The sequence below is a fragment of the Xiphophorus hellerii genome, chromosome 22 (assembly GCF_003331165.1).
Source record: "Xiphophorus hellerii strain 12219 chromosome 22, Xiphophorus_hellerii-4.1, whole genome shotgun sequence".
In the NCBI taxonomy this organism is placed as follows: domain Eukaryota; kingdom Metazoa; phylum Chordata; class Actinopteri; order Cyprinodontiformes; family Poeciliidae; genus Xiphophorus; species Xiphophorus hellerii.
This window is the reverse complement of record NC_045693.1, coordinates 28,146,991-28,159,028: the sequence shown is the minus strand read 5'-3', so window position 1 is coordinate 28,159,028 and position 12,038 is coordinate 28,146,991. Positions and strand designations below refer to the sequence as shown.

At 36.1% G+C, this 12,038-nt stretch overlaps 1 protein-coding gene across 1 annotated transcript; it reads right to left on the bottom strand.

Annotated features, from left to right (window-relative positions):
- Nucleotides 1-1,977: 1,977 nt before the first annotated feature.
- Nucleotides 1,978-4,304, bottom strand: LOC116713407 (uncharacterized). Its single transcript, XM_032553549.1, has 7 exons — nucleotides 4,259-4,304; nucleotides 3,704-3,849; nucleotides 3,218-3,354; nucleotides 3,017-3,110; nucleotides 2,602-2,719; nucleotides 2,263-2,486; nucleotides 1,978-2,163 (listed from the first exon to the last, which is right to left on the bottom strand). The coding sequence occupies exons 2-7, from the start codon at nucleotides 3,839-3,841 to the stop codon at nucleotides 1,978-1,980; spliced, it is 897 nt and encodes a 298-aa protein (XP_032409440.1). The 5' UTR covers nucleotides 3,842-3,849; nucleotides 4,259-4,304.
- Nucleotides 4,305-12,038: the final 7,734 nt, after the last annotated feature.

Sequence of the window (12,038 nt, the reverse complement as noted above, 5' to 3'; positions counted from 1 at the left end):
GTAACGCAAAAGTATTGCGAGGTAACGCAAAAGTTTTGCGAGGGAACGCAAAAGTATTGCGAGGTAACGCAAAAGAAAAAAAATTCCACATGTCCCCTAGAGGGCTCCGTAAATATAAGGTTATGTGAGGTTTTTCCATGAATGTTAGTATCTTTTTGTGAAATATCTGAAGTTTTATATCTTTCTTTATAATAGAAAGGCGCCACAAACCTACGATCTAAACAGAAACCTTCCGTAAATAGGAAAGAAATTAAAATACATTAACAACTATTTTGACTACACAGTAAAATTTCCAGATTAAAATGTACTCAATTTGAAAAAAATTTTACTCTAAAAAAGACAACATTTGGTCCCAGTCTAAATAGAGTAAAATTTACTCTCATGGAAGAGTTGAAATTACAGATTAAAATCAACACCATTTAGTGCAAAAATTTTAATCAATGCCAAGAGAATTTACTCCAAGTTGTTTAAAAGAAAAAGTACTCTACCGTATTTTAACTCCAAGTGGAATATAATTTACTCTAAAGGGAATTGCATTCTATTCTAAGTAGAGAAAAATTTTAGTCTAACTAAAAAGAAATTTTACACAAAATAGAATAACATTTTATTCCATATAGTGTAAAATTGTGCTCTTAATAGTATAAAATTTTACTCCTAATTTAATTTAATTTTATTCCATATTGTGCAGTTAAACATTTAATTAAATTCTAAAACAGTGCCAAATTTAACTTTATTTCACTCACTAAGCAATTGTTTTATAGCTATAATACACAGCTGAGTTTGTAGGAGTACAATGCAAAGACCAGAAATCAGTATTTGAACAGCCATTTTTATTGTTCACAGGAAACAGTATGGAACAATATAAACATTTGCATCTTCATGACTGTATGACACCTGTAAATCAAAAGCTCTGTAACAGTAAAGCTCTTCTACATAAATAACATGAGGTCCGTCTCTTGTATACAAAACTTGAAAAACACTGAAATGCTCATTCAGACACACTGTTTGCAGAGCAAATGTAACAAACAGTAAAGTCCGTGGATAACTTTTAAGTGCTTGGTCAGAGAATTAGCATTTGTCTGGTACTTCTTACAAATGAAACAGAACATTGTAACTCAATACTGAAACAATCATAGCAAAATAACTATTTAACGCAGCATCCGAGCCCTCAACTCTGCAACCCTAGGATTCACTTTGGTTGTCTCAACATCTATCTCATAAATGGCGGTCTGCAGAAAGTTGTACACATTGACCAGATTATGATCATATGAAGTGCCGAACACAAAGTGAGCTTTAAAAAGCTCATCAAAACAGGCAAGAGAACCTTGTGATTTACAAGGTATGGCATGTTTGTCAATCACAATGAAGTACTTGTGAATCACGCTCCTCTGAGTCCCTACTGCAAGCAGGTATGGTTGACGGCTTTCTGCGATGCCATCAAGGTGCTCCTGGATGCTGGTTCCTGTCTGTTGCAAAAACAGAATAAAACATGATTAGTCTTGGGTTTCAAAGAAGACAGGGTTCTAATAGATAAGGCAAATTACTTTTCAGCATCTTTTAAATGTCACTTGAAATTAAATTTAAGACCAACTTCACAAGAAATACAAATAAATAAATATATATATAAAAAAAGGGAAAAATAGAGAATTTTGATCAACATAAATGTTCCCTTTACTGTAACCTTACCTTGACAAACTTCACAAGATGTTCACTGGCTTGTCTGGCTGAGAGTTTTCCTGGTCTCTTGCGCCCATGAGGTGACGGTGGCAGGAGGTGAACTAGGATCAAAATGGATGACATGTCAATGTCCCATCCTAGAAGAAAAAGTAAAATAAACATAAGTTACCAAAACTTCTTATTTGCAACGATGTTAATACTTCCAGAGTAAGCTTACCAAACACTGAGGGCAGGAGGAGGTGCACTTATATTGAACCAATTCATATAAAATTCTGTTACAGTAAACACTTTCTTTATAAGTCATTGCAACTTACCATTTTCCTCTTCTGTTGTGCCTTCAGCATTGTCAAGAAGGTTCTTAAGGTCATCAGACTGTGTGAGACCATGACTTTGTTTGAGGACTTTCTGCTTGTAGACAGTGGGCCACTTCTCCAGGAACTTTGCAGAGATGGCTTCCCCAAACATCAATGTAAAATCTTGCTCAACCTAGATGAAGTGAAGGTTTTAAAAATCATTTTGTTAAACTTTCTCACATCCACCTTAACTTAAACTTTGTTGGTTAAACTGAAGTGAAGATAAACATACCAATCCTCCTATGTCCAGGAATCTTGGGAAGTCCAAAAAGATACTAGATGACTTCACTGGGTCATGAATCATCTTCTGGCGATAGTTGAAAGTCTGCTTCATCTTCCTCATAACAGTTCCTTCATCAGCTGTGTGCTTCATCAGCGCAATGGCCTCAGAACACAAGCTATCTGTCATAAGGCAGTCTTCTTCTCTCAAATAGTCTCTATCAGTTGTTGGTCCCCCTAAAAAAATGATATGAATGTGAGACTCCATCTTAGGATTTAATAAATAAAGCTTGGGAACTTATTGTGCAGTTTGGTTGCAGGATGAAATGTGTACAAGTATAAATACATATACCTGTTTGGGTTCGTGACAGTCTGGGGACCTTCTTTTGTCCATTAGAAGCTTCCCTCTGGACAAACTTCAGTCTCCAAGCCAGATACCCACTTCCATCTTCTGCATTATAATAATGCTCCTAAAAGTAGGTGAATGATAAATGTTTTTAAAGCTGTGAAAGCAAAGACAACCGTGAATGCTAGTAGCTGTGATTTACAGATTTTATTTCACATTGTTTGAATTACATAGATAAAATCTCTTCACAATGTTTATGCTTCAAGCTGTAGTAGCCCAACACTGGAACGATGAACTCTACAAAGGTTTAAAAATTGGAAAGTTAAAAACAAGTGGCACAGATGCAGGGCATGCAAAAGAGAAACATTTTCAGTTCTACTCAAACCATAGCCAAGAGGTTGAATTTCTGTTTTGAACTCACATAGCCAAATCTGCTCTTAGGATCAGCCAAGTAAGGGAACAAGGTAATAATACCCTTTGCATAGTCTTCTTTTACACATCTGGAAGGACTTGTCCTATAGAGACACAGCAAAAACTATGAGCATTGTTAAAGGTGTAAAGAACACCTTCAATAAAGGTAATTGTGAGAGGTGCATAGAAAAAACAAATAATTTCAGCATACCCATGTTCACTTGTCATATGCGCAACCAATATCTTGACCATGTCACGCCGTCTGCTGTCTGTTAGGCTTTTTGTCCGCGCATATTCATTGATGATCCTGTCTCCTCCTGGTTTGTTCTTTAGAACATTTTCAATCATCTAAGTGATGGTAAAAATGTAACAAAATATAAATCAATACATCTCAAAAACACCTTACACTAGACAATTACAAATCCTATTTTATTTCACAAAAAAGAGATAGTATAAGAAGAGCTATAATAGTTATTAGTAGAATAGAAAGTTATGTTTAAAAAGCACAAATAAAAACTTCAAGAATTTAAATTTTTGGTGAAGTCCAGAGCCTTCTTTGGTAAAGATCTGGACTAAAATGTGTAAAGATATGCTGACGGAACAAACACAGAAAGTCCTTTTAAGAGAGTAATTTATATAATATATTCAAATTTGTAAAAACTCTATGGAAGTCTGCACCGTAATCTGCATAGCTTACGTGGGCAAGAGAGGTGTCTTCAGCTCTCTGTCTTGTTGCAGGACTGTGTTGCAATATAATGGTGTCATCGGACTCCACTTCAGTTTCTCCACTGGAACTGGTAAAGGAGCTGCTTGCTGCACAACTTAGCTGATCCATAGGATTATCTAAACATTTTATTGGTAGAGTTAACAGTAGCCAACACACTAAAATTGAGAAAATTGTTTCTCTAACCACGTAATTACACTATCAAGTAACCTGATGAGCTCTTCTCACACGAAATAGTATGATACAAACACAGCTAACTCATACACATTTTTCTGTGTTCATTGTAATTAACCACTGAAACACTAGAAATAGGTGAAATTGTTGATGTTAGGATGTTTCCACATGTGTGAAATGGTACAAAGATGAACGCTTTGATGATCTCATCCTAGATTGGTGATATCAAATGGACATCAACATGTCTATACTGCTCTAGAAAGCAATTTATATCCCTATTATCCAGTCAAACCCATAAGAATGACCAAAAATAGTTCACAAAAACAAACAAATGACACTTCAAAAAAAACTTACCTTCTGAATTGAGATTTTGTGCTTCACAAATCTCTAGCACACCAAGGTTCGGGGATTTCAAAAGGAGCTCAAAAACATCCTCATCCACTTCAGTCTTTGAGTCATCAAAGACTTTTAAGTCCAAGGTTGGGATGCTGAACTTTTTTGCAGCTGTGAACATAGCAAATTATTTATTTATTATTATTTGAACATATGTAAATAAAAATTAAAATAAGACATAAAAAGTAAAATGAACTCAAACAAAATAATACATCTGAAAAGTTGGTATAAAGCACCCATTATGACACCATTCCCAAAACATTTTTGAGGAACACAATATATGAAAATGCTGGAAACTTGTTTTTTTAGGACTCACCACATTCCAAAAACGAACTGTAAGTCAGTTGGCCTTCAAAACAGATGTATTTCTGTCGATCTCTGTATTTGACACGCACAGCTTGCATCCTTCATGACATGAAAATAATATTTTTTTCTATAATCACATAAACATACTTATCAAAGTGAATAAAAAATTGAGATAAAAGGTTGAAACCACCATGAGGAAGAAGCACTGGGTGGCTAACAACTATCCATAATGGGCTAGGCTCTTTACTTGAATTTAGCCAATTACCACAATTAAAACGGAAAAAAAAACATATCAGCTCCATACAACTCGATATAAACGGGGTTTATGGACAAAATAGTAAATCAAAAATGTTTTACTGACAACTTACACAGTTTGCATACAAAGCACAACTTTAATTCTTTTTTTTTAATCGTTGCTCTACGTTCAAGAAAAGTTACTAGCATAGTCCTCCCGCGCCATTTTCTGGGCAGAATACTGACTCCACATGCTAGCAGAGCTAGCTCCTCTTTTAAACTCCGTTTCTCAGCTAAAAAATAGCGGCAGCCTTGACTTGTGAAAATAAAATAATGGACGTAGAATTGTACAACGCTGATGTTTTTTTTCTGCTTACATTGTTGTAAACGGCTAAATTAAGTTAGCTGAAGCACACATGCTAACTAGTTAGCCAACCATGTTAATTCCTCGCTGCACCCCTCCTTCCCCCACTACCATACAGCAGCACGTCATCATAATTAGTCTTAATAATAAAAAAAATCATAAAACCCCACGTAAAATATATCTACAACCCATTTGGGGACTTACCTGGCACACAGCTAATCGTTGCCTCCGTTTCCACTGCAGGATAACAAGATGGTGGAAGAAACGAAACTTAAGGAACTTCAGTGGGCGTGTTCTTGTTTTACTCCGATATAATTTCCTCTATTTTTTTACTCCGATTCTATTGACCAATGGAAATGATTTCACTCTTTAATGTATAAACAGGACTCTTTTAGATGAAAATGATGTTAACTCCGAAAAAATTACTCTCCTATTTTTCCTGTGTATTTCTGAGTTATTATCGCAGGTAATAACTCAGAAATCAGATGACAACAGATTTGATTGTGTCTCTGTTGTGTTCGTAGTCTGAATGGTTTAAAGAGCTGCTTTCAGTGCCGCTCCATCTTAGCCTTAACAGACATAAACAACAACAAACAACTCAGAAATAGTCCAAATTATAATGTGTTTTTATTTCTTTCCTACTTACGGAAAGTTTCTGTTTATATCGTAGGTTTGTGATGCCTTTCTATCCTAAAGAAAGATATAAAACTTCAGATATTTCACAAAAAGATACTAACATTCATGGAAAAACCTCACATAACCTTATATTAAAGCATAAAGTACGGCGCCCACCGTAATAAAGGCTTGCAGTATTCATTATGCTGCATAACTGACCAGTACAGTATTGCGAGGGAACGCAAAAGTTTTGCGAGGTAACGCAAAAGAAAAAATTTCACCATGTCCCCTAGGGGGCTCCGTAGAAATAAACTTCAGTGGAGTTTGAAAACAAAATATGTGTATAGGTTTATGTCTGGTTGAACGATGTGTATGCCCAGTAAATTTTTTTTTGGGGGGGGGGTTATTTTATTGTAATCCATAGGGGGCGCAGAAAATCTTTGGGAACCACGGGGGGAGGGGGCAGAAGATAATCTTTGATTCTTTTCAACCTCTGATCTAGCCTAAGCTAGCAGTCATGCGCTGGTTGGTGGTTAGTAGGTAAAATGTTATCTCAAAATATTGCAGATAATTATTTTTTGACCACTTTTCATAGACCCACCTTTGATAGATCTATTCTGTACGTAGTAGACTTTAAAAAAACATATCTAACACATTTCTGTAAATTGAAAAACTGATAAAACCTGTAGCAATGTTAGCTTTCTTTGAAAAACATTTTTTAGCAGTTTTTCTAATGCTACTGACTCTAACATATATATTATATATATATATCTATATATATATAGATATATATATACAGTACAGACCAAAAGTTTGGACACACCTTTTAATTCAATGAGTTTCCTTTATTTTCATGTATTGACATTGTAGATTCACACTGAAGGCATCAAAACTATGAATAACACATGTGGAAATATGCACTAAACAAAAAAGTGTAAAACAACTGAAAATACCCCTTATATTCTAGTTTCTTCAAAGTAGCAACCTTTTGCTGTGATTACTGCTTTGCACACACTCTGCATTTTCTTGATGAGCTTCAAGAGGTAGTCACCTGAAATGGTTTTCACTTCATAGGTGTGCCTGTCAGGTTAATAAGTGGGATGGATTTCTTGCCTTATAAATAGTCATGGAAATAAAGAAAACCCATTGAATTAGAAAGGTGTGTCCAAACTTTTGGTCTGTACTGTATATATATATATATATATATATATATATATATATATATATATATATATATATATATATATATATATATATATATATATATATATATATATATATATATATATGTTTTCACCACCACACACCATGACAAGTAGAGATGCACCGATTGCAGTTTTCTGGCCAGTCACGATCAACAATCCTTCAAAAGCTGGATGTGCAAATTGCGAATTTGGCCAACGCCGATCGTTACCTGATGGTATTCTAGTCCTCTCTCACTTTAGACCAAGAGGGGGCAGTTGGCTGATTGTCAGACCTTTGCGAAGGTAGATAAGATTAGTTTCACATAAGCATTAGCCAATCATCGATCACCAAAAATTAAGGAAATTGGGGCAGATTTATCAATATTGGTGCATCCCTAATAATGAGACAAAATTTGAAAACAGTTTAAAGCAGGGGTGCTAACTAAAAAAACTAAAACGTGCAGAATGCCGGCCCTCGAGGACCGACTTTGGGCACCCCTGGCTTAAGGGGTGTGAATATTATTGCGTAGCACTTTATTTGAGGTTTTAATTGCTAGGATTAATAAATCAACATTTTTGTCAGTATAACAGATTACAGATTATAAATTGGTTTCACACCAATGCTGATCAATCCTCATCAAGTTTGTCTATTTAACTTTATAAAGTGCTTTAACGGCACAGTCAGCTTTCTGAAAAGCAATCCATTGTGTCTCCGCATTCATAACTCAGGCAGTGCCGGACTTTGACCAATTTTCTCCCGTTAAGACGGAGCCCAGCTTCTGATTCGGTGCCATGAAGCACATTACAGCGTGAGATGTCAACTGACCCTGGGACTACATCATTCTGACATTCATTTGCAAAATTAATATCACATATTGATTGAGACTTTTCATATATCACCAAAGCGAGCCTCGCGCCGACTGGCAGGGTTCCCTTTTGAGACTCCGGAACAGCCGAGTCATCGAATTGTAAGCAGACAATTATCCCACACAGCAGATGGAGCCTGTCGCTCATTTGTTCCCGCTTTCTGTCTTTTTCTGTCGTGTTCCGAGTTATTTTCCGAAGCCATCCCATCTAACAAAGACCGAAAGTCATTTTAAAAATTGACTTCACCGTGGGGGATTGATTCGTCTATATCTGATCTCACTAACCTTTTTTATTTTTTTTTTAAATATGGGATTATTGCCCGATGTTAGTTGCTTCCCAGCCAATGTCTGAGTGCAGCGCGCGCCGCTCTCTGACCGCTCCGCATGGGAGAGAACTGATTTACGGCGCCGGGCTCCGCCATTGATTGATTCGGCTCACCCTTTAATGCGGAAAGCCTCATTGACAGCTCCCATGAATTTAAGCAAGTGGATTAGCTTTTGAATGGACGATATTGGCAATCAATGGGCTGAAGTTAGAGTCACGTGACGGTTATAAACAGGATGTTAAAAGTTACCAGTGAATGATGAACTCGGAATGACATTTGTATCACTCATGGTCCGTTACATGAGCGCTTCAAACTTGTATTGTTTCTCACTAACATGACCAACAGATGGCGACAGCACCACAGTGTGATCTACTCTGTGCTCCCGGGTTGGTTTTTTTCTTCCCTGCAGCTATCCACTTGGAAAGTATCAAACATGATTTGCAGGTGAGCTTTTCTGCATTTTGCTACCTGGAAGCAAGCACCACATTCTCTGGATTTTTATTGTTTCATTAACTTGACAGAAAAGTGGAAAATCTACGTAAATTAAAAATGCTTTACAGCTGTATTATGTCCATTCACCTGGTGGCCTTAGTGACACTCCTGTTTACCAGCTAATCACTGGTAACAAATTATCCATGACAAAGTGAACCTGAGACATGAGATAAATCAACATCCTGTCTAACACACTGTTGCTGCTCAAACTTTGCCAAAAGCTGCATTTCCATTACAAATGTGTTCAAATCTGCTAATGTTGAAAAAACACAATTTTGCAACTGTAGCGTTTCCTTTAATAAGAAATTAAATTAAAATAATATGTGAATAAGCTTCTTCACACGACAAGTCACTAAAAATAATGGCAGAGATGGATGTAAATAGTTATTGAAATATATTCATAATTCAGCCATGGCGCTAGCGCTCATCATCCATCAGTGATCAGAGTTGACGTCAGCATCTTATTCAGGCGTTGGAGGGACAAGCCCCACAAATAAAAAAAATTATTTTACTGATTTCTTTTTATATAAATGTAGTGCCATCTTGTAGTCTGGTGGACAGTCTGTATGGGAGAAGCACATTAAATCATTAGGCTAGCCAACTTTTATTTAAAAATAAGGTTTAATACAAGTAAAATATAATATGCTATGAGAAGGTGACCATATTTTGATTTTCCTAAAATAACATACTCTGCATATTAATCCACATTCAGATATATTGGGTGTTTGAACTAGTTCTTGGCACCCCTCAAGTATTCTTGGATGGGTGTCCAGTGTTTAGCTATTTGTAAGCAGCTGTTATTCACTTTATTCAGCTCAAACAAATGTTCATTTTAAATTACATATTTGTACTCATAAGTAAGATTTATAAGTTCCCAATTGGAAATACAAGAATGTTCCCTGAACAGCAACAATAACAACTTTATTTATCTGTATTTAAATCTTTAAAGGACTAAAGGAACATGTTCAAACATGGAGATAAGATACATGTCAGCAAATAGTAGCTGCTTGAGTACTAGTAATTATTCATTCCTGCAATTTTTGTTATGCTCATTATGTGTGATAGCACAGTGGACCCCTGGTATTTGTGGGGTCGTGGACCACAATAGCTGAAATCCACAAATACTTGAGTTCCCCTCTAAAAATGCTTACAACAGGCAAATTTAATAGTTTCTACCAAACACCAAATATATGTTAATATGCATTAATACAGAAACCATCTTAGCATTACTGCAGAAGCTAACATTCATGGTTTTCCTTGTTCCTCTCTGTACAGCCAGTCAATGGGAAGTAAAATTAATGCCGCTCCTGGATTGGTTGCTTTTCAAACGTCAGCCAAGAATGTGTCAAGTAGGATTCCACCTCCATATTCCAGCTTCTTCTTTTGAATATTTTAGATGCGTTATATGAAAAAAATCTATGGAACATTTTTTTGTAAATCCGTGAATCTGTGAATAATAAGCAAATTCTAGTTGCAACACCAAAAGCGATGGTATTTGCTATATATTGGGTGCTAATTCCTTTTATAGTTTAATGCAACAACTTGTTTATTTTTTTCTGTTTGCTGAAACAATAAAGATACATTTCAGTAAATTGAGCTTGTATGTCTGCCACTAGTTTAGAGAGACACAACCCATCTGAAATACAAAGCCATAAGTTGTATCAGACACTTTCACTGTTTTTTAGTTTCCCAGCAGCCATATAGGGTATGGAGCCAGGGATTGATATGAAACATAAACAAGTTTGTATGTTTCATATCGACTTTAATGATGCCACACAGTTGACATTCCAAGAATTCCAATTTCAGGAAATGTTTGTATTGTACTCACAACCACTAACTCTGAAAATCTGGTTTCTTAGTATAAATAAAACCCATGTTTAACTTGTGGCACACATAACACTGTACAACATGTATTCACAATCTTGTTTTAGTGTTTGAACAGATAAAATAGAGCGAAGTACTAAATACTATCAGTTTCTATCGCTAATTGTTGTTATCATCACAACGGTTTACAAGTCTCACTGATTTTCAGTCTTGGAATGATTATGTGTTCCTCTGTGGTTAGAAGTCAATCCTAGATTGTTCAATGTTTCATATTGATCATATTTTATTTCATAATATTTTTTTGGGATCAATATGAAACATGCTAATTATGTTTCATATTGACTTTAATAATGTCACATAGTCACAACAGGGGGTGACATCTGTGTAAGAAATGTAAGTGGCGCTAGTCATAAAATATGGTACATGTACATAAAGTTTCCACAAGAGGTTAGTGATGAACACAAGAAAACAAGAATGACAAACAGCTAAGAATTAAAGCTGAGCTTTTTCTCAGTGTCACATTGGATTTTAACCTAATAAACTTCAAGACAAACATTTAATTCCCCATTGGTGTAATGTGGATACATCTTATAGGTCAGTTTGGAGGTTGGGCTAATGTGGTTCCCAAAGTGTGGGGCGCGCCCCATAGAAGGGGTGCCATTGCAGGGGGGGCGCGGGAAACGGTATCGATGAATGAAAAGAAAAAAAAAACAGTTACACAAAAGTGTTTCACTGTAAAGATGTTGACATATATCCTGTTTTTGGTATCCACATAAAAATGCAAGGGTGAAATTTTCACTCCAGAACCATTTATTGATCTATTTTTAATGTTTCGGGTCCTCTAAAATGCTGTTTCCATGTGGACATTAGGGACAAATATACAGTACATGTACACATGTTTGTATTTCTACCCATGTTAGAACTTTGTGTTCACATCCATTCATTTTTAACTTCATTTATACCTAACCCACCCTCATAAAGCTCCCACATACAGTACATATGGTGTACTGTCCTTTTCTCGTGAACCATGCGCACACTGTTGACATTTATTCAGTAATGGTTGAGATTTCAAGCATACCAATTGTATACATTTCTCTTTTGTTTCTCACAATCCGAATGGATGCTAGCATGTTTGATGAGTTAAGTGGGTGCCTAGTCCCATTTCTTCTCCACCGGTGCAACCATTCTACTGACCTTTCGATTATTTGCGTCGACCCTCAACCCTATCAGCTCGGTGTCACATAAAAAACAGGTTGATGTGCACTCGGTTTCCTGCTGAGCAGTTTACTCTGCAACACTGTGCACAGGTATGTGGCCGTAAAAATGTACTTTTGTCTGGCGGACGTTAAGTCCACCTTGAGTGATTGGGCCTTTGCTCTTACTTGCCCCTAGTCTTTTTAGCCTTGCTCCTTCACTGTATTCTTTAAAATCAATTTTGAAAACTATTTTTTTGTCTCTCCCATTGAACACACAGAATGAGTTGTTGTCTTGTCATTGTATTTACTGCTCATTCTCTTAATGTACTGCCCT

Bases quoted from the DNA above. Each gene is read 5' to 3' on its own strand.
- LOC116713407 (XM_032553549.1), bottom strand. From the start codon at position 3,841: ATGGATCAGCTAAGTTGTGCAGCAAGCAGCTCCTTTACCAGTTCCAGT. The intron at 3,355-3,703 runs GTAAGCTATGCA...ACCATCACTTAG, and splicing joins AAGACACCTCTCTTGCCCAC to ATGATTGAAAATGTTCTAAA. The intron at 3,111-3,217 runs GTATGCTGAAAT...GTGTCTCTATAG, and splicing joins CATATGACAAGTGAACATGG to GACAAGTCCTTCCAGATGTG.